A 23205-nucleotide genomic window follows, 5' to 3' on the forward strand; every position below is an offset into this window, starting at 1 on the left:
CCTGTCGGTGGGCAGTCCTGCCACAGCCGTGTCTTGAAACGAGCCGAGGTCGAGTGTCTCAGGCTCCAGGAATGCGAATGGGGACGGTGTCCTTTGGATGTCCTGCAGCGAGAATTCATGCCCAAAGTCCACCTCACTCATATGAATGTCAGCACCAGCAAAGCCTGCACGTGGGGAGCACTCCCCCTGCTCCATCCCGGCGGTGGAGGGGGAGCAGTCACCACGCAGCTCTCCCTCCTGCTCCCTGGTACTGCTGCTTAACACTGAGCCACCTCCAGCAGTGTCCAGCATCCTTGCTGTGCCTGACTCAGGGCTGTCCCCAGGTTTTTCAGCGCCCATCTCAGGGATGGCTCCAGGTTTTCCTGCACCTGTCTCTGCCGAGCTCAGCACTGTGTCACTGTTCTCCTGCACATCTCCTTCCATCACATCGCTGGATCCCAGCTGGGAGTCAGTGTGCATGCAGCCATCCTGGCTGGCTTCTTTTTTTATGTAATCCATTACCTCACACGTGGCTCCTCTCTCCTCTCGCCGTGGACTTTCTGATGTTCTCATGCATTCCCTGTTTCGTGGATCATCCGGCATCACCTGTGTGTCACTCTGTGCCTCAGTGTCACGCATAAAATTGTTGCCCAGCTCCTGAATTCCCCCTGGTGACGTGCTAACGTTGTCCAGCAGTTTTTCACAGCTGTAAGACCCTCCCAGGAGGAGACCTGAAGCTGCCACATCAGAGGTGCTCGTAGTGGTGTCCAGACTTCTGCACCCATTTTCCTCTTCTCCTGGCTCACTGTGACAGCTCACACCCTCCTCAGGTGGCTCTGCACTGCGCTCCGTCATTGACCTCTCTGTGGGAGCAGCATCCTCCAAGTCCTCTGCTGCTGGGAAGCTGGCTGTGCTGGGCTGTTGCTTCTCTTCCAAAGAGAAGTTCTCATCTGCTGCCCCATCAGATGCAGTCGGTCCATGCTCCTTCCCCTCTAAGCCCATTAGTGACGCAGGCTCCGCACTGCCAGCACACAGCCCTGCCTCTCCTTCCATCCCACTGCTCTCTGGACACTCAGCATTCGCCTTTTGCAGGTTCTCCAGCACAGATGCAACATATGCAGAGCCCTCCGAGCAGGGAACCCTGCTCAGACCAGGCTGCCTGCTTCCCTCTGCTCCCTCTGCCACTGCGTCCTCCTGCTGCAGAGAGCCAGGAGCCGTGCGCAGAGCTAAAGGCAGCTCCGGTCCCTCTGCCTGCAAGTGGCTCTTGGGTACCGTGCCCACCTCGACTGACCCCAAGAGGTTCCCAGCACCGCACGGTTGTGCCGTGCCCTCAGCTGCTGGGCTCTGAGTGCAGCCTGCATGGCTTTCAGCTGGCAGCTGGGCTAACTCTGCGCTCAGCGTGCTGCGGACTGTCTGCCTGAATATCTGGCTGATGTGCTCCCTGAAGGCCGGCAGGCTGGAGCCCAGCGAGAGGCACGGCACAGCCTCATGCTCCTTTGCAGGGCTCTCCGCAGCACTCTCTGTCCTCTTTCTGTTCTTATTCTCCTTTAAAACCCCTTTCCCTAGCTCTGCACTCCCAGCTCTCTCTAAGATCTCCCCGTACTTGTCATCTGCACAGATACGGGTTGCGATTTCCTCATTACAACCTCCCTGTTTACCAGCAGATGAAAGGCTCAGCAGCTTTCCTTCCAGAGCAGGGGCTGCGAGCAGAAGCTCTGCCGAGCTGTCACTCTGCTGCTCTTTGAAGTTTACATCACCTTTTGTTTCTTTGGATTTAATTGCAGATAGTTCTTTCTTCAGCTTCTCGGAATTAAACTGTGATAAGTTTCCAGAGCTCTGCCCCACATTTAAAGTCTGTGTGTCTCTGTCACGCTGAACTCCCTGCCCAGGAACATCTCTTCCATCCTCACGCATGCCACCCACAGAGCTGTTTTCTGCCTCTACTGCTTTCCCTGTGCCCACTCCAGATGAGTGCATGGACACCTGAGAACCTGCAGCCATCTGCTCAGGAGGATTACTTTGGCTGTTTTGGCACTCTGCTGCTTCTAGCTTGTTGTTTAGCAATTCCTCCTTGGTACCACTGTCTGCATTGCTCCCAGCTTGCTGGCTGGGATGATGGAATGCAGAGGTCAGCACAGAGGGGGCTGTAAAGTTGGCTTGACAGAAACCAGGCTCCTCCGATGCCTGTTGCATGCAGCTGGATTTATGGGGCTTATCAGCAGGAATCACTTCCCCTTGCACCTGGGGCAGTGAAGGACACCATTCTGCCCCTGGACCTTTGGCACTTTCCATACTCCTGGTTTCTTTGACAGCAGCATTGTCCTCTCCGCTCATCCCTATGCTCCCACCCCTCCGGGTCAGGCCCCAGGCAGCACTCAATCCTTCCATCTCTTCTGAGCTTTTCACCAGCACTGCTTCCCTTTGAGTTCCTGCACTGGCCATTTGAGGATCGCTTCTCCCAGCACTATCAGAAGTAGATGCTATTTCAGGGTCGCTGGGCAAAGCCTGCTGTATGTTAGTGGCACTTGCTGGGTTCTGTGTCCCTGGAAGAGCATCTCCAGCAGCAGCATGGCTCTCCCCAGCACTGCCTTTCATCCTGCAGATGCTGACTGGCCCTTCGTTCGTGTCATATTCTTTAGAAATCGTATCACTCTGACATGCTTCCTCACGCTGACTAGCTGAGATCAAAGGATTATCGCCCTGCTTGGGCTTGTTTGAGTTCTGCTTACTGCAGCAGCTTTCTTCTGCCCCAAGATCACTTTTGTTCTGCTCAGTGCAATTTTGCAAATGAAGCACGGTCGCACCAGGAATGTTTTGCAGGTGTTCACTGCTGCATGCACCCCCCAGGATCTCAGCGCTGCTCTCATCCTCCTCCTCTCCTTCTGCTCTGCTGGAGCCACACTGGGATGCTGCAGGACCCAGCAGAGCTCTTTTATTCACGTTTGGAGGCATTTCTGGTGGATTGCTGGGATCTGTTAGTTCTGCAAGCTGCTCAAGGTTGTGGGGCCCATCTTTGTGTCCCTGGTCATCCTCTCTCGTGGCAGTCATCAGCACACTTCGGTGTGCCTGGCGTTCGAGTCCTGCAACTGAAGCCACCAATTTCTCAATCTGCTCCTCATTGGGAAGAGCAGCCAGAACATCTGCATTTGCTTGCAGGTCTCCAGGACAGCCCCCCACCTCTGCCATCTCATTTGAGCCCTGAAATTCAGGTTTTGATGCAGAAGTTTTGATGCTTCCTCCGGCCTTGCTGCTGCTCTCAGGCTCTCCTTGACCGCCCGTTTGGCAGTCAGTCCCTAACACAGCTTCTCCAGCACCAGCTTTTTCCCAGGCTTCACCCTGCCCACTCAGCATAATGCCATTGTTCTCAGGGTGGAGGAGCGGTGAACTGTGTGCACCAGCTGAACAAACCTCCTCAGCCCCATGACGGCCTGGCTGCCCCCGAGCTGTGTCCCGTGCATGGCAGCAAGCAGAGCCCAGCGGGCACTGTGCCCTTGTGCATGGCACAGAGCTGCCCCTGCTCTCCAGGGCGGCTGCATTCCCTCCATCCAGCTGCTGCTCAGCTCTACCAACAAGAGACTGTGAGTGGTCTTCAAGGGAGTCCAAGTCACCCTCTTCATGCAGGAGCTTTCCTGCAGCTCCTTCCTTCACATCGCCTGCTGCAGCCTCGGCACGAGGACTGAACACTTCGGGGCTGTGTCCCACGTGGGTTTCTTTTGCATCTTCAGTGTGGATGCCAAGGGAGCTCAGCAGTTGTGTTCCTGCCCCACCTGACCCCGCGCTGGCTGCTCGTGCCTCCTCTCCTCGTGTTTTGTTTTGCTCTCCTGTTACACTCGCAGATTCAGTCCCCTTTAGATTCAGCTCCATAGATGTGCTCAGAGAACCACCTAACACATATTCTTCCAGCAGTAATCTTTTATCTACCAGGGAATTGTCCTTGGTGGGACTGGCAATGCTCTCCATTTCAGAAAGCGTGGAGCTCTCTCCAGACACATCAGCTTTTATGATTTCATTGCTACTGGCTTCATCTTTTTGGCTTTCGGTTGTGACAGCTGATTTTTGTTCTTCTCTTTCCTGAAACGATGAAGGCTCAGCACTAACAAGCTCATCCTCCTTTTGAAGCTGCCTTTGAGAAATGGGTTCATCTTTCTCAGAGGCTGTTCCCACTGCTTCGCTTCTCATTGGATCATGGTAGTCATTTCCAGGCAAGCATTCCCTCAAAGGTTCTTCCAGCTTTGGCACTGGGAGATCTGGGGGGTCAAAAGGCAGCTCTGGCACTGAAGGGCAGGCTGCTGGTGGTGCTCCTTGCCTTTGGGCTGTGGTCACCTCGTTCCCTGTTGTTACAGCCCCCACCTGCAGGCCACAGACCTCCAAGGTCTCAGGCCTCGCTCTGGAACTCTCAGCACTTACAACTGCTCCTGTTGCTGGGTAATTTGGGATTAAGGTTTCCTTTCTCATTAGCAGACCCTCTCCACCATCTGTGTTCCGTCTACCTTGCTGCTCTACAGCTTGTGCCTGACCTACTTCCCAAAATCCCAGCTCTTGCTCAGCCTTCTGGGCATGAAAATAATCCCCTGCTCCTGCACTCCAGGGAGCCGTGCTGACCCACGGTTCCCCCGTGTCCCCCAGCTGCTCACTGTGCCACAGGGACCCCAACTCCCTCAAATGCATCTCTGGAAGTGCTGCAGGATGGCTGGGATCTCCAGGATCATTCCCACCAGTTCTCAGAGCAGCAGGTGTAACAGGGCCACGCCTGGGGCCTCCTTCCTCAGAAGTACCACACGCTGTTCCCTCCTCTTTGTCATTCAGTGCTTCATTGCAGTTTGAGGTTGGTGACACGTCATTGCATCTCATAGGATCTGCTACGACATCCTCCAGACAGCCCTCTGCAGGCACAGAGACAGGCAGACATCTCTCCCTTGCTTCTGCAGCTTGCTGTAAGGCACAAGAGCCCGTGTCTCCTCCATCTTCTTGCATGATAACACACTGTCCTGTCCCCTTGGAAGGCAACATGCTTGAATTTGGGCTGGGCACGTCTTCAGCGCTGGAGCTATTGAAGCCTTCATCACTGATGCTGCCAACAGTGGAAATATTTGTTTCGTGTCAATAAAAAGAAGCAAAGAATAAAAACAGTTCATGCCATTGACGTTTCAAAGCCATGCAGGACATGCATTGAGGAGCTGGCAGTCTGTTCACGGGGGCACACCACCAGGCACGCGTGGCAGCACCTCATTACACCAGTACACGAGCTCAGTCCTTTCCTACCAGCTATTGTGCCTGTGGCATGCATTTTAAGTATTCCCAAATCCCACATTCCAGCCAGATGTTCCCCTGCTGAGGGAGCAACCCAAGGAAACAACAGCACCTTTGAGAAGCAGAAAGGAAAAAGCACCTTTCTAGAGGGCTACTTTGCACAAAGCTAAGGGCTGTGCAGTCCGCGGGGACTGCTGGAATTGCACTAACAGAAGACGAAGGCCCATCTGTCCTATTTCCTCCTGCTGGCCAGCAGAGCTGCTTGCCACCAGCAGCACCAAGCTCCCAGCCTGCAGAGCCACACGGCCCTTGTGGTCACCTCACAGCAGTGGTTGTGTTCCATATACCCAAGCTGTAGCTGTTCAACTACAGATTAGAGTGAAAACGGGAATAGAAATGACGTGGGTGTCAAACGGATTTATGGAGTCGGGTACAGGATGAAGAAAGTGGCAGACAGTTGCCATTTCAGTTCCTTGCTCATTCTGCTGCTTTATCTTCTTAGTGATTAACTTGCCAGGACCCTCCGAGCTGGAAGCCAGCTCTGTTCCCAGGGCTCTGAGCTCCAGGAGGCTGAGTGCTGGAAAAGGGAGGAACCACCACCCACAGCAACAGCTCCTCCTTACGGCTTGTCTGTGGATCTTTAGCTATTGGCAAGCCCATCTTCCAGCTGAGTTAGGAAAGCAAGGTAACAAATCTGGGATCGAAACGCCGTTGATGTCCATTCTGCATGACACTTCTGTGCTTTGCACACCTCTAAATGACCAAAGTTTCTCAAAGACCTCTCCTCTTTGTCATACTGCATTTGTATTTACAGCTATGCAATATGAAATACTTCCAAATGAGTCTGAAGCAGTTACATAACACGGATGCATCCACAGATTTCCTACTGTAGGACGCAGTAGGATAGCAGCAATAGTAAAGTAGCAACTGAATAGTAGCAAACTTACCACTTCCAGATTCAAGGGGAGAAAACAATCCTATGAACTGTGCTGTTCATCAGCTCTGATTTTATAACACTTGATAATGCTGAAATCCTGTTTGCTTTACTTGTGAGTGGATGAAGAAAGATTTTGGACAACTCTGTAAGCGATGTGTACTGAATGAGTTAAAATTAAAGCCCTGGCATGTCCTTTGATGGTGACTCACATCAGTGCCTTTTAAACGAGGTAGCACAGGTAGCACACATTCCTCTTCCGTGCTACTTCTGTCCTCATTCAGGGCCCTAACACAGAATACAAAGCTTTTAGTTCCCAACCATGATAAAGTGCACCTGGACTGGCCTGTTTGAATGTCTCCGTTGATGTTTCTCCTCCTGCTGTAGGTAGCATAGAGAACCATAAAGGGAAGACATGCTGCTACTTCTCACTTCTTTCCTAATCTTGCTTTGCTAGTTGCAGGAACTCTAGCGATCAGCCAAACATCTGCTGGGAATGACTTAAGCACAGCTGATCCTATGTGGGGGCAGAAGGACAGAATAAATGACCTCAAAGGTCACACCTCACCCCATTATCTTCCACTCTTTTTAAAGGGAATAACACTACAGGGGGAAGACTTCAAGGGCTGAAGATAATTCTCCCCTTAGGGAAATGCAATCTACATGAAAATGTATTAACAATCGATAATCACCTGCACAGAGCCTGTATTTTCAGACTACTCTGTCTGAGCAACGTCAAGCTATGACTAAACTTGTTATTTTCTTTTTAAATACAGGAAAAATGTGTTTTCTCTTGTGGTTTCCCGAGATCTCTTCTATTGGCAATCTGAATGGAAAAATTGCATTAAAAACTGCTTAAAACATTCCAACAAGAAAGCATCAAAGACTGTTGGAGCTCTTCGTAGTTTGGTCAGAGCTGAAGGCAGAAAGAGCCTTTTTGCAAGGAATAATTAATGCTTGTAATAATTGCTGCATGTAATTGATACATTAAAAAATGAAAATGCAGCTTAATTAAGGATAGCTGTATGGCCTTGTTAAAACTAGGCCCCCTAGCTTGCTCAAAGGAGCACAGGGACCATAGACACGCGTGGCCCATTGAAGATAAACGAAGACAAGCAGAGCTGCTGTTTGCAGCTCAATGCGAGGGTGATCCTGTGAAGGGAAGGACAACACAGCGGTGTGTAGGGTGGTTGTTTACAACACAATGGAGAGTCCAGTGAGAATAAGTGGAGTCACTGTTTGCAACTCAATGGGAGGGCCCTGGAGATAAGGAGGCAGAGTTGCTGTTGGGACACAATACAACCCCCTAATAAAGGTTTCACAACGATACCACCAGGTGTGCCCAGAGACCCTCCCCACGTTCTAGGATGTAACCCATTTCTTGGAAATGCGATGAATATGTATACAGTATGCCTATAAACGTGCAGTCACTGCTCTCCCTGGTGTGCACATTTGGTGAGCAATTCCCAGGCACCCAGTGTTGTAATAAAGAGAATACCTGCCTGACATAAATCACTGGCCTGTCAAGTTGCTATATTGGATTTCTCAGCTTCCCAGCCATACTAGGTGCATACTGAACGTGGAACATTCAGTTGTCTCACTGAATTCAAGATACACCCAACAGAACCTTTCCCACATCTTAGAAGTTAGGCACACACTGATGGATTTACAAGTCTGGGGTCTTAATGTACTGACTGCATGAATGCTATCCTTCCAGTTACAACAAGAGGAGATTAAAGCTTTGTACATCCAAGGTGTTTGATTTATGTAAATTACTGAGAAGCTGCACGCTTGGAAACAAGCAGCAAATTTAGCACTTGATATCTGTAGTTTAATTTCTTCCACTTTTGTTTTGCCTGGTTAGAGCTGTCCTGGGCCAACACAAGAGCACTGCCAGTTACTGAGATGTTTCTTAGGACAGTGCTGGCTGGATTCTGCTTAGGGTGTTGTATGCAGTTGCTATCTGTAATTGATGTGACTTGGGGCCGGAGTGGCCGCATTTCCACAACAGCCTGAAACCTGAGCACTTAGGGCGCACAGCACCCCGAGGCCATGGCACAAATCTGGCTGCTTCTCAAGTGTTCCTGTTCTATTTTCCCTGAGACACCAGAGATGAGAGCTGGCATCTGGAGTTCACACACACGGACACGCTGTGCTGGGGACCTCACTTAGACAATCTTGAGCAATAGAAAATGGGTGAAGAAAACAGAAACCATTCCCACACTCCCTTAGAAAAAAAATCATAAAATAAAAAAATTAGATCAGTGCTTTTAAGGCAGAGCAAGACACGATGTGAACTTTTTGCTGTAAACAAGCACATGAGAAATCCATCATCCCCAAAGAGCTGCACACGTCAGCCAGATTCCCCCGCCCTCTCTGCATATCTAAGACTTCAGGAAAAAGTAAAGCAGGAAAACGATCTATAATCCCCCTGGGAACCATCCCCTCTCCTCTCCCAGTCACTTTTCACCTCCCTGTCATTCTCCTGGGCTGTCCAGTTTGGGATTCTCTGGACACATCACTACACCTCGCTGCTGGTGCACATCTCCAGCACACAGCCTGGGGATAACAGTGCTAGAGAACTTCTGTGAAATAATTCCCCCACTGACAGATCCACTGCTGATGATGTTATTATTCAATCCACAGCACTAGCAATTAAAGAAATGACCAAAACAAAGTGTTTTGTCACACACCTCAATGTTTTGGCCCTGAGGGATGTGGGCAGTGGGCATGGTGGGTGCAGGTGGGCTGGGCTTGGACTTAGGTTGCTGAGAGGGCTTTTCCAGCCTGAATGTGTGATTTTCAACTCCAAAACACGAGGATTTAAGGCCTGCTGGAAACATTTGTGGAGGATGGAAGGAAGACACCCAGAAGTCTGGAAAAAAAGAGCACACAGCGGTTTCCTACAAGCAGATCTTCCATCAGAGCACAATAGGTCAGAGGCTTCTATTGGGTCAACTCAGGGTGGAAAAGATGTGTTTGAAGGAGCACAGGGGAGTGAAAGCTGAAACACAAAGACTGGAATCTGAAACTTCAAAGCTGCTTCCGCTCATTGTCTTTGTTTCTGCTGCAGCAGCCCAGATCTCAGCAGCCACCCCGAGCCAGGAGCGTGCCAGCAGCTTCAGGAGTACAGCACAATAAAAAGTGGCTGCCTGAGCCCCTGCCCACTGAACGCTTCCTGAAGCAGAAGTCCCATGAATCCCTTTGGAACAGCTCCGTGACTCACCCACGTAACACTCATCCCACAGGAATGATGATTTTGGATGTTGATGGGTAAAGCTGATCCGGCCAGCTACAAGTCTACATATTCTTAGTACTCAGAGTCTGAAAGGGCCCCTTAAAGAACTGCAGCTACACCTTTCTCTGAGCAATATGCTTCAAGAGTGCAAATTCATCACAATAGTATAAAAATAGATATTCTGATTTATCTTTACAGGAACACGCAGATCCCACAGCCTCCATTACCACCACCCATCCATCCCAACACCAATTCTGATCGTGCTGGGGGGTAACAGCACAGCCTTGTGCTAACACGCTGCACTCACACACTGCACTCAGCCCATTGCTTTCAAACAACAGCACTGTGTAAGCACTCTCCTCCAGTCGACACAGTCCTTCAGAGTTGCTGACACTGATGTAAACCCATCCCAGTTCCCATCCCTGTGTTTGTTATTTGCCTGTTCATGCTCACTACTCCCAAACCTCACGGCTGGAGCCTGAGCTTATGCCTCCAGTGAAACCCACAGGGAAGGTTCTGCCCCATTTCCCAGCAGGACAACTTTGGGCTTTCATCCAGCCTAACAACCTGTTATGTCTGCCACCACCAGAGGAGGAGGAAGAGATCTCTTCTAAAAAAAGAATGGCACTTCATCTGAGTTAATTCTGCTCTCTCCCAGAGCCATCAAAGCAAGGCCAAGGTCAGCGAAACAAACCAAAGAACACAACACGCTGCTCAGTTTTGCAACATGTTCATGGCTATCTGCATTCTCAGAGGAGAAATCCCAGCAGGACAGGCCACTCTCTGTTGTATTAAAAGCTGCAGAGAGCTCCTACCTTACGCTCTCACTTGATGTGACTGCATTCCTGATATCTCAACAACCAAATAGACGAGCAGGAATGCCAAGAAACATAAAGCCCTTCTTGATGTATTCTGGTGAAAGAGATGCAGCCAGTCTTCCTGCAGTAAAATCTCCAATCCAAATTAAAGTTTGGGAAAGCCCTGTAAGTGGTGCCCACAACCTAACAGCCCTACCCATCTACCAGCAGATTACAGTTATCCATTCTAAAATGCATTTATATCCTATCCAGAGTGGTTCTGATGATCTGGAAAGCATTCAGCCTCACATTAAGCTCAAGCCAGCAGATGAGAAGCTTAGTAGCATCAGAAAACCCAAGTGCTCAAGCATTAACGCTTCAGAGAAAGTTTGCCCCTTTGGGTTATTTAATAGGTGCCAAATCATGTTGTCTTCTGCCATCCCTAATTATACTGAAGAATATGTTAGCTCTGAAAGTGGATCTATTGCCTTCATCAGGTGAAGAAAGACATTTAGAAAAATAAGATACTGACAAATATCAGCTGGGTTAATGCTTTGGAGTTATACAGAGCTGTGCGTGGCATTTTGCAGTTGTTTACAGTTATGCCTTACTTCACAGCAATACAGCTGTGCAAGAGTCTTGGCAACATTCCTCTGTCTTGGGTAAGAGAAAGTAGAAAGTTTAGGCCAAGGGTTATTCCAACAGCCAGAGCCTTGTTTATAGCTGTGCAGCAAGGTGAGAAAGTCACTGTGGTAAGCAGCAGATAGCCTTGCTCTGGTCAGGTTGTTCTGATCACCATCCATCAGGATGACAGATTTCAAACAGCAGAAAAAGAGCAAACAAGCTCCAGCTTTCAGCAGGGTTTGGGTCATGTTATCAGGAAGAAACTTTATTTCTTACCTTGCAGGCTCTGCAGTTAGAGATTTGCTCCCAGCTGATTGCACAGCAGCAGGAGGACCATCTGAGATGTGCTGACCTCCACCTCTTGCCACGCTGTTTTCCTGGGAGCTCCTCTGTGTGCTGTGCCCATCACCTGGTGGCTGGCCTAATTCTGAGTCCTGGAGAGCACTCTGGAATGAAACAGGACAAATCAGATAGATGCTGCTCTTCCAGAGTGCAGGAAATTCTGGAGAATCTGATGGAGATTTGCTGTGCCTTCTGACAGACAGCTCCTGTGGCAAATGCAATGCAAAAAATGAAGAAGTGCCCATTTCAAATCCCAGAGCATATCAAGGGGATACTGAGAGAGAAGCTAAACTGCTTGCTGAGGTCACCCTCAACGCTCAGCCATTGTTTTAAGAACTCTGAATTTAATTGTAGCTGCAGAAAGCCTACAGCACACCTAAGGTAAGGACACCTCTGTGCATGCACTGACCACTTGAGAAACAGCACAGTGTGTGACTCCATTTAATCTCTCATTCCCCTAATTTTACACTCAAGCCTTAGGTTTATTTTGTTCTAGATACAGGCAGTAGATTTCCCATGGTGGAAAGTAATTGTTTCCAAAAATACATTTATTTCTGTGAAGCTGGCATGCCCTTGCACCACCAAAGGCTTCCCTTGATGAGAGCCAGGAATGGCAGACAAGGAAAGCCCACGTAATAAGCAACTGAAAAGGTCAGGGCACTCAGAGTATGAGAAGACTTGCTTTAGATTTAAGGCAAATTTGATTAACTCTCATATCCTCTGCCTTTCCCCAGAGGAACCGCCCCTCACTACTGCTCTGTTTGCACAAGTCCCCTTTATCACACTGCTTTCCTCTGGGACAGGCCAAGGGCTCTGGGCTTCATGATGCTTACCCAGCACATGCTGACATCTGGCATTTGGAGTATTTATTTAAGTACATACATTGGCCCCAAAAGCACAGAACATGCAAAAAACTACTTGGGTATGCTCAAGTAAATTTGTTTTTTTTCCAACCAGAAGAAAAAAAAAAAGAAAAGAGTTTAGTTAGCTCATGGGGCTTTGTTTTGCTCTTGCTACTTTGTTTTGGGAAGATCTGCTATTGTTTCCATGAGAAAGTTTGTGGAGAATTCATTTCAGCAAGCATAGATGTGTGCAAAGAGAACAAAGTCTGACAAAAAATGCATTATTAATTACCAAGACAAAAAACGAATGGTGGCAATGTTGACTTCTGGGGCCATACTGCTGGGGCATGGCCATTGCCAGCTACCAACCACCACCAGTGTCCCCCAGCTCAGAGCCCTCCGCTCCCTGCACACAGCACAGTAATGGAGGCAGCAGCTGGTGGAGGCACTTCTATCATGCTGGGGTTGAAACCCCTCAACCAGATGGGCCCAGCACCAATGCAGGGAGCAGCAGGGCACATGCAGGGCTGGCAAACACACTGAGCCAGGCCACGCACTGGGGGTCAGCACCTGGACATGGCTCGCAAATAAACAACCCACAGCAGCAGCACCATGAAAGATCATTTCCAGGCCAGCTGCAGAGAAAAATCATGCTCATTTCCTTCCCCAGCATGGCAGGGAAGGAACCACATAAAGAGCCCCAAGAAATTAGGCCCGTTAACGAGTTTGTCCAGGTGCCTCCAGGACTTGGAAGAGAAGTACCAGTTCTTCATTTCTCTGCCCTTCTACCACCAACACCTCAGATTTCCTTCGGCTGGTTTGAGCATTAGGCTCTCAGTACCACACAGTGTTTCCCATTGACCTCTCTGACATGAGATCAGCCACCTCCTCTCATCACAAGTAAGCTGCCTCCCTGTCAGACTGGGAGCAGCACCTACATGCCATGGCTTTCATCTGTTGTACTGCCAAGTCTTAATGTTAAAAGAAAAACAAAACGGGAGAGGCACATTGAGAAGGATGAGAATGACTGCAACAAAACTCAGCTCAAGAGATAACTAGGTATGCTACTTCGAAGACTACATCTAACACTTTCCAGGGACTGCCAGGGCAGCAGCCTTACTTTTTAAAATCATTTCATTTCTATAACCTTAACAGTTTTGTGCTTCCAGGGGTCTCACAGATTGACAAACTTGTAGGGGTTGGAAGGGACCTCCAGAGAGCATCCAGTCCAACCCCCCTGCTAAAGCAGCTCCCAGCCCAGGTTGCATAGGTAGGCTTTGAACATCTCCAGAGGAGACTCCACCACCTCTTTGGGCAGCCTATGCCAGTGCTCTGTCACCCTCCTGCTTAATTACTTATCATCCACCTCCCATCCATCCCTAAACAACTGTGATCGGTCACAGAAAGACCCAAGCCTTGTTCAAGTTCCCAACACAACCAAATTTAACAGATAACCAAAGCAATCTCTGCAACTTGGCTCCTGGTGGAGCAGCAATGGGTCCAACCTCTGACAGCCACTTGCTTTCTGTCCAAGGGCTCAGGTGCTGGAATGACCAAAAAGCAAAGCTGTCCTCTTGTCTTGTCACCCAGCAACACATGCAGCCAGGAAATGATGTTCTCAAGAGATGATTTTAACAATAATACATAACAAAACTTACTGGCCTTCTACATTTAACTTAGCAATTCAATAATCACAAAAGCATATGCTCTGTGAATCTGTGCCAGCCAATGGGAAAACATAACCCCATTTCTCTATTGAGTTTTTTTTTGTAATTTAAGAGAGTTAGGCAAATCAGGAGCCAAACTCACTTTACAGAGCATATTATGTTCTCCTTCTCAAAAGGATTCTCATTAAAGAAAAAAATAATAATTGAAAGATTTAATGAAATAATCATATTAAAAAATCAGAATACATGAGCTCTCAGAAGTTTTGCATCTAGCACCATTAAGAAAAGAAAAAACAGAGTTTGTTACAGAAAGTATACAAACCACAAAAGGAATGCTAGACAGCCTATACCTGGAGCCACAAGCCAAGCAAGTGATTTTTTCCCCCCCCCTTGTCTCCCTTTCTCTTCCAGTTCCCAGCACAGCATCCCTCCCTGCATGCTGCCCTTATAGCAGGCATGAGCGTGCCCAGCTCTGGCTGCACCTGAAAGCAATCATGGAAGAATGACATGAAGTTTCCACTCCCGGCAGCTCCCTGTGTTTATGGGAGGAGGAGGAGAAGCTGGAATAAGCCATAATGAGTCTCAATTGATAAAGCAGAGCCTGCCTTAATCCACGTCTCCCACTACAAGCTTTTGAAAGTTGATTTTAGAAGGTGGGGCTGTGGCAAGCACTGGTTCACTAGCTCCAAGCACCCAGGTCCCCATTGGGGCAGGATGCTGCAATTTTAAGGCAGTCTTTAGGAGCTCCCTTTTGGCTCCTTTAGCTCTTTTTCTGGTTGTTCTGCCAGTACAGTTACCAAATACTGAATTAAGATTTTTCTGTGTTTAATGGTCTGGAAAATGGTACCAATGGTAGCAATTAGATAATGAACACGCATTGCACCAGAGCTTCAGTCAAATCAGCAAAAATACTACTCATAGGACGGGAGGTAACTGGTGTATCAGGGCAAACTGGAACTCCATTTGAGTTTTGAAGAATTACACTAAAACTTGGTTTTGCCACAACGTGGTGGAGCCAAGTGCTGATTTCAATGAGCACAGCTCAGCACCTGCCCACTGCTGAGAGCTAAGTTAGTGACCATTTCTTGGTTTCTGGCCTTAAACTGACGGCGTGTGAAGCACTGTGGCTATTTAGTTAGCTGGATGTACATATGTCACCACCCTATCCTTGGTTTAGCTTACTTTACTGAACACACAGCTTTCTCTGGGCCAAGCAAGAGCAATTCAGACCTTCAGGCTTCACAGCTCACGTTATGACCTTTCCAACACACTGAGGGCACTAACTGTTCATCTTCAGGTCCTTGTAATGTCCACGTTAGTGTCTCCTCAACAATTTGCTCTTGTGTTAAGTCACGTACGTAGCCCTGGCTCACACTGGGCACAATGAAGCATAGCTACACAGCTGGCTTCATAGTTCTTGTTAATATCATCTTTCCACTTGTTTATGACATCAAAGCTAATAGGCAAAGGAAACTTTGTAGCTCTCCTCATAAGTCCATTTGCTTTCCTGCTGCTTTTTAATTTTCCTTTGCCCCTTTGCTGACACTTGAATGAATACCTAGATTATTTTCTTGTGGATGACAGATGTATGAGATGTGCCAAGAAAGAGAGGGGATCAAGTCGATGGTCTTAGGCAAAAAATTTCATCTCAACATTTGTAAAATGGGTACAATTTTAGCTAAAATGGCTTCTTGGGTAGTTCTTAACAGCTTATGAATTGTTTTGAGTGGATGCAGTTAGGTCTATATGAGGCACTGTAGGAAAATCCTCTCCACACTGAGATCCGCCCTCTGCTGTGCTCAGCAGCTGATAGTGTTTGCTTGCTTAGTAACTTCTAACTACCCGTAGCAGTGGAAAATGTAGATCTGCCATTCTCTCACTAATTTAAATAGAGAAATATACGGAATAATTATAGAGGTTCTTTACAGCGCACATAAATATACATCTCCCTTAGAAATGGCTTTACAGATAGCTTTAATGATTAGCTCAGAAGTGAAGGAATAGATTCCCAACTTCCTTTCCACGATGCCTTCACATTAAGAACCCTTCTGCAACTCTGAATCTTCGTTCTCCTTTCATCTCCCCTCATTCATTTAAACAGAAGTTGAGAGCAAGTGCAATCATTATTCATTATAGCGAGAAGTGTCCCAGAATTTGCTGCACTTGTACACATGGATGTATAATTCTCAGAAAACAGGCAGTGTTCCTTTTGTGTGAACTGAAACAAATGCCTGGTGTTACTCACCAAGAACATTGGAGCAGTAGTAGTTATCACTGGAAGTAAGCATTAGTGTCTGACTGCACATAAAGTGGAACTGTGTAAGTATCAGTAGTGGGCACACTGCCATTGCCACTCCGGAGCAGATAAATGCTGAATAAAAAGATGTGGAGCAGGTCTGTTGCTTTGTGCACTCTTGATGTGTAATGGGTGAAATGAAAGGAGTGAAACAAAATGAGAGAAGTGTATCCCATGTAGGGTCATTGTGTACCTCATTAAAATGCTATGGGCACAAAATTATGCAGAAAATTGGGAATGCATGTTTGTTGCCAATTGAAAATAAACAACGGAATGCATACAGATGTTATTGCACTATTCAAGAAGTATGTAAACACACAGTATGAGCTCCTGAGCCCAGAGGAATTTGCCTAGTTATCCATGGATGGAGACTGAAGGCAGGGAAGCTGCTAGTGGGCCTGCTGCATTCTCTGCTAATCCCATGGTACTGGGATCTGCAAGAGGAACCATGCTGATTAACTAGATCCACTGGCTTCAGTAAGTTGAAATATGGGAAAAGTTATAATGCAGAATATTAACTGCAGAACATGAGCAGCAGTCAGATTTGTTTATAACAATTAAATGGAGAGACTCTAGTAGGAACACAGCGTGATGCTTGAGACAAACAAACTCTTCAGAAGTTCTGGCCCCTCCAGCAAGTATGCATGTGTTAGCTGTCTCACACATCTCACAGTAAAAAGCAAACAAGGACACACAAGAAAGATAACCACACATCAGGATTTATGAGTAAAATGAAATGAACAACACCACAGCTGAGTAACAACTAGCTTTGTCTGGCTCCCTACTTATTCAGAAAGCAAGGAGAAGAAAGGATAAAGCAAAACAGATAGAAATGACTTCTGTGGTAACTGACTTTGAAATTCCCTCTCCTGCTGTGGGGCAAAGCACTGGCTGCCAGGAGCTCATTTCAGCAGCACCTTCTGAGGCTTTATGAGTGCTAGGTGACTTGGGTGACTTGGGCTTTTCTGGAGTCATGGGAAGGGCTGTGAAAGATGATGGTTCTCCTCCTCACAACTCTGAGTAGCAAGAGCTAAAACCACCTCTGTGTATTAGAAAATCTGTCCTGTTGCAGCTCTAGAGAGGTTTGTTGTGCCCAGCTGTTGGTTAGTTTTGTTGTAATAAGCAAGTGGTGCTTAGAAGATGGCACCTGAACCCATCCAAATGTCTAGGGCAGCAGCAATGTGTCAATGTCTATGAAACCAGGAGCCTAGTTCTGGTTGTGTAGATGACTTTTGAACACTTGGCTTTCCAAAAAAATTCAGGTAAAAGTCTGATTCTGCCCAGGCCACTCCTCGGTAGCAATGTGTGGCTGAAGAGAGATGTGTCTGATGGGCAGCACAGCTGCTGGGATCGTGAAGAGCTCCAGAAACTGCAGTACTTCTGAGAGCTTCCCACTGAAGGCCACTTCTTTCCTTCCCACGTATATGCTAAAGCAGGGAATCTCTGTTTCTCTGGCTTCCCTCTTTTTCAGTTTAAACATATTTATCTTCACGTGGAGTTTTGTTTCCAAGGAGAACGCATCTTACAAAGAACTTCCATTTAATTCAGCTTAAGCCCAACATGCTTTGCCACCTACAGGTCCTTCAGAAGCAAGATGTGTCATGCTAATGGCACAGAGCACAAGCCTAGAATCTCTCAGCAGTTCGGATTTTGTGCACTGCTGGAGCAAAACAGCATGGTTAGTGCATGTAAAACCACTTTGTTCAATATACTGCTGGCCCCAGCCTCATTTTGTCTGTTTATTATTTTTGTTCATTGCTACTAAATTTAGATTATATTTTCCTTGGAATCTGGTCTTTAAAAGACAGATTGGGTATTTATTTTTCTGTAAGTGCCTACTACGTACTCCATAGTAGCACATTTATCCCGCAGATCTTCCCTCTTATTAACTAAGTTCTAAACTTAGCACAGACTCTCTCATCTTTAATGCAAACCATGTGTATGGCTTCCAAACAGCTCAGCTGAGAGCTAAGGCTGGGGAATGCTGCTCTCTGATAAATACATAAACAGAAACAACAACTCATGTCAAATGGTACTGCCTATAACGACATCCACTGCTCTACTCCAATTGTGAGAGAGTGGAAAGGGAAGCCAGCATGCAAAGAGGGTCAAATGCAGGCTGCTGCTCTTAAGCACAGAAAGAAGTTAAAAGAAACCAGATTATTTTTTTTACAACTTGCTGAAAACCTAAATGTTGCTGCCTAGCAAGTTTGCAGTTAGTGTCAAAAAACAAAAGCCAAAAGCAGACGTATAAGAAGAGCCAAGCCTGATGCTAACATTTGGAAATGCAAACCATGCAAACCAGTTTCATCATACACTACCTGCTGTGTTCCTTGGCTTGGCGGCATAAGGATGACTTGATTTGCATTGGGAACTTCTAACTAAAAATAAATGCATTTTAAAATTCCAGTGACTATACCAATTTTGACTATTTTTAAGGCATACTTTCTCAATGAATGTTCAGCAGACTAGGTGCCTTTTAAGATGTTATTACTACCTTCAGTTGTTTCTCTGTTAATAGTGACTTTTCAAGTAACTTGGTTTTTTAGCATTTGTTTGGCTGAAAACAGCTTCCTTTCCTTACTGGAAAAGATCTTCCAATTACATTTCTTAATAAATAAATGGCATTTAAGTGCAGCATTTTCAGGGTCAGGAGAACTCAAGAAGAAATACATCTGTGTTTCAAAACATCCTAAGTGAAGGAGAAGAAATTCCCATTATTTACTTAGAATCATAGAAATCACAGGATTACCAAGACTGGGAAAAACCTCTAAGATCATCCAGTCCAACTGTCCACCTATCACCAATGCATACAAGTGAAGTGACTTGTATTTACTTAAATGAATATATCTTCCCATCCCTGACCTGAAAAATGTTGGGACCAAAATCTGGGATAACAATGCAACTTGGCCAGAACAACCCACATTTAAAGCAGAAGCCCTTTCAAAAACCTCATAAATGACAAAATGTGGCTAACTTTTAATACAGATTGTCTGGAGGGGGCCCACGTTGCCATGCACAAAGGTACACAGGCTTTGCTCAGATCTGAAGGGGAAACAAAATGAACCTGAATGTATTTTGCCATCTGCTATAAGATATGGACAAAGAGAGGATGAAACGTTCTGGTATTTTATCTGCTGAAATAAAGAAATCACAACTTTTGTTCAAATGTACAGCAACATAATATCTTCTGATACAATTATACGTGACCCAGCCTCAGCACATGGCTTCCCTTCGGTTCAACAGTTCAAGGAGGGATGACCAAACAGCAATGTGCATTAACAAAGCACCCTTCTCATGTAGATATGAACTCCTGAATCAGCACACCAAGGTCTCTTGTCACAACAACTGTGTGGCAGAGCCCTGGGGGCACTCAGAGGCACTGCTGGCCCCCAGGGCCCCTCCCACCCTACCCTTCCCATGGCCCTAGGGCCAACTCAAGGCCAACATGGCGTGCTCCACATCAGCTCTGTGCAGCCAGCACCCATCTTGGCCTATCCCCATCCCCTGGGAAGGGCTCATGCCTGGGGCCATCCCCACTGTGCTGCTCTTGGCTCTGGGGACAGCCTTGAGCACTCCTTGGGATCCCCACAGCTCCTGTCCCGCAGGCAGCAGCACGGTGCTGAGACACCGCGGAGCATTATCATCATCATTGAAAAACAAACAAACAAAAAGTTGCCCTCAGTTATCACTGACTGCAATTAAATATGAGTGTTACTGGGAGCAGGAGATAAACACGAGGCAAATGGTCCGGGAAGCAGATTTCTGCAAGGTTTGCTCTCGGGCAGTAGGGAAGGGAAAGGCAATCATGCTGCCGCACTCACCTGATTTTCTGCACTACTGTTCTCATTGCCCATTCTGATGCTGACGTCCAGTATCACAGAGCAATTAAAAAGATCACTGGAAGAAAAGAAAAAGCTCTAAGAGTTCTGTTAAAGAAAAATGAATCAAAAAAGCAAAACACTACAAATTTTGAAGGAGCATCATCTCAGTCACCTTGTCAGCTGCCTCTCCTGACCTCCAGTTTTACAGTGATTCTGAACCACGTATTAGGGATGAGAGAGCTCTTTTGGAATCTCTCCCTGCTGCCTTTCCCACACTGGCTCTGCTTATGCTGACAGACACTCCCTGAAACTCAGCTTTGTTGCTCTGCTTCTGGATTATCCCATGTCATTTGAGCAGAAAGGCATTTTCCTTGCCAAACCTCCTTTGGATGGACAGCCCGTATGAAAACTTTATTATGTTAACTGTATTCAAACCACTTCTCTTTCCTGGAGACTCTGCTCTGAGCTGCATGCTCACTCTGCCTGGAACCACAACGTTATACCTGGCTGTTCCTGTAGCAGAAACAATTTTACATGTATGCAATCAACTTTAAAAAGTGCATAATTTTTCTATTCTTCTTACTGAAGTCGTACCATGCTTTGCCGAGGTAATATTCCACTCACAATTTTATGATCTAAAGCACATTTAATTTACACTGGACAGGGTCTGCCCGCCTCAGTTACTATTGGTTTTACACTCGTTCAACTCTAATTATTTAATTAGCAGAACTCCTCAGAGCACAGAACAGTCACCAGCAGCTCTGGAGGCAGTGCCTCCCCAGGCACCATGTGCTTTAAAGGCTGCTCAAAAGGAGTGCACACAGCAGAGCTGTAGACATGTACTTCTTGTAGACATTTCACTTTGGAGCTCAGGCATTTAAATTTGCTGTATTTATTGCATTGCTGGCTAGGTGAATATTACAGCCAAGAAAACCATAGAAGCTTTTAAGGAATGTTACTACTTATTACTGCAGCACACTTTTTTAAAACTTGAAAGATTCATTTTCTTCACAGGAGGTTTGGAGAGAGAGGAGTGCAGCGTCGTGCCTATAAGCTACGTTCTGTTTAAACTTGAGTGTCTTCAGGGGATATACCAGTGCTTGAACTTGCTCCTGTTGAAATCCCTAGGACCAGGATTGCACTTTTAGTGATTAATTAGCAGCCCTAGCTTTTACCTGCTAAGACTACTGCCAAATCCTCCTCTCTTTTAAAGCAGTACTGGAATTACATGGAAGACTACAGGTGATGTTTTCAGTCGCTATCCTCCGAGCACGCAGTGCTCAATCACAAAGTGTGCCTGTGCAAAGCTGTTCAGGTGCAGCTCAGTGAAACGCTCCAGGACAACAGGTTAAGATTATAATATTTTAAATACGTGTTGTTATGACAGCATTCTCATCCACTGAGCAGCTAACTAAGGTCACAGTGCACAGGTGGGAAACAGCTACAACTTCTCTACAACAAGCTTCCCCCAGCAGCCACACACTTCCCTAGCAGAGAATATACAAGCAATTCCATGCCACTGAGCCATCAGCTCTTCTTTTCCCAGCTCCTTTTCTGCTCCCACGGACATAAAATGGAAACTGAAAGCTCTCAGAGCATACCCCCTATGAGCACTCTCAGTAAGAACACAAGCTGGGGAACAACACAGCTCTCCAAGTCTAACCAATGTGCAACAGGGTCTTGTACATCAACGATAGAAAATGCAAATTTTACCATTTTTCAAGATTTGTCAGGCTCTTCAGTGGATTACACAGCATATGATACGGTGTTGCTCTATTTTACATTTACTCCAGTGCATAACATAGTTTCAAGGCTTCTGTACCAACACCACTGTCAATATCGCAACGACAAATAGAGGCTGAATTTGTAGTATCCACTTGAAAGCAAAAATACTTTCTGCACTGTTTGTTTTGTTTTTAATTAAAACATACAGGCATCAAGTATAAGATTACAAAAATGTGGCTCAAATATTAATGGTTGGAAATTTCCACCAACGTATCAACGTTGTGTCTACCTCCACTTTTCTTTGCTTAGAGTACAAATTTCACAGCAGTCACATCACTGTCACATGAACATTTTCTTAATAATGGAGATAAAAGCAGTAAGCAGGGAATAAATATACACTCCATTGATCATAGAAGCATTCAGGTTGGAAAAGACCTCCAAGATCATCAAGCCCAACCATCAGCGAGATAAGTAATAATAATAACAATGAGTGAATTACACAAATGAGTAACTGAGATATTTCTTCAAATTACAATCTGATTTCCATCCTTTTTACATACATCACTTTTAAAATATTTTCTCAGTGTGCTTAGGTTGTAAAATTTGTGAGCTTTACCATATGTATGGAATCTCAAATGAACATTATAAACATGCTAAAAATCCATTCATTACACAAGCATGGGTTCACTAACAGATAATCTTTCTCATCTTTCTGCACTATCTTTTACAATTTACATGTCATTATTACAATTCTTTTAGCGCTACGTATCTCAAACACGGCTCACTCGTACCAACTTGGACATCAGCCTACAGAGACTTTTGTACATATACAAGAGAAAAAAATGCTCTCCTGAAACTGAGAGGGAGAACATCTAGCTTTACACTTACGTTCTGGCATAGCCTGGCAGCGCTGGATACGGTGGTGCTTTCAGAGCATGTCTTCAAACCCTTCCTCTCATCTCGTGTGTTTTCACCTTATTTTCCTCCTGCCTCTCCTCGGCCCAAGATGAAGTGTAGGCTTTCTTTCAGGGACCCACCTTCATAACCTGCTCAGCAACCAGCCTGCCTCCACCCCAGGCAAAAAAGCAAACGAGTTATTCCTCCTCCTCCCGACCTCCCCCTGCTCTGGGAGGCCGCTGTGGCTCCGTGTTTCATAAATCCTCTGCTAATGGTTTTCAGAAATATCAGCCTGGAGAAAGCGGCCTTTGGTCAGAGCCTATTTCACTGCTGCTGTTCCTTGGCCTATGGTAGCAGTGGTTTCTTGCACTGCAAGGATTTGGTGAAATGATGAAGTTATGCATTCCCTGCCAAGGGAAAATTAGTATCGAGGGGAATACAAGAAGTCTTTTATGATAAAGGTGGTGAAGCAGTGGCACAGGCTGCTCAGAGAGGCAGTGATGACCTGTCCCTGCAGACCCCCGAGGTCAGGGGATGGGGCTCTGAGCACCTATGGATCTGTGGGTGTCCCTGCTCATTGCAGGGAGATGGATCAGAAAGCCTTTAAAGGCTCCTTCCAACTGAAATGATTCCGTGATGCTGTGAAATATTTGTTAATAACTGATCCTGATCGAGTTATGCTGTTATCACTTCCAGTGTAATTGTCATGAAGGGTGGAGGTGTGACAAAAACCCTTTGAAATGTGATGTTGCAAGAAGTACTGGTTTATGGGCAAGCTAATTGCTGTTAC

General features: G+C 46.5%; 1 protein-coding gene across 12 annotated transcripts in view; it reads right to left on the reverse strand.

Moving 5' to 3' along the window:
• TACC2 (transforming acidic coiled-coil containing protein 2) overlaps window positions 1-23205 on the reverse strand; it is a 103720-nt gene that overhangs the window by 78984 nt on the left and 1531 nt on the right. For 3 of the 12 annotated variants that reach the window (XM_065746367.1, XM_065746366.1, XM_065746368.1), the window contains exon 1: window positions 2-2251. In XM_065746367.1, the coding sequence (XP_065602439.1) occupies window positions 2-2172 (2171 nt within the window). In that variant the 5' untranslated portion in view covers window positions 2173-2251. Of the gene's footprint in view, window position 1; window positions 5051-11098; window positions 11269-19793; window positions 19870-22406; window positions 22706-23205 lie in introns of those variants that run through there. The other 9 variants (XM_065746375.1, XM_065746373.1, XM_065746372.1 and 6 more) reach the window with 7 other exon arrangements.

Source organism: Cyrtonyx montezumae, unplaced genomic scaffold, assembly GCF_038088225.1.
Source record: "Cyrtonyx montezumae isolate F1298 unplaced genomic scaffold, pur_monq_1.0 scaffold_4, whole genome shotgun sequence".
NCBI classification, from domain to species: Eukaryota; Metazoa; Chordata; class Aves; order Galliformes; family Odontophoridae; genus Cyrtonyx; species Cyrtonyx montezumae.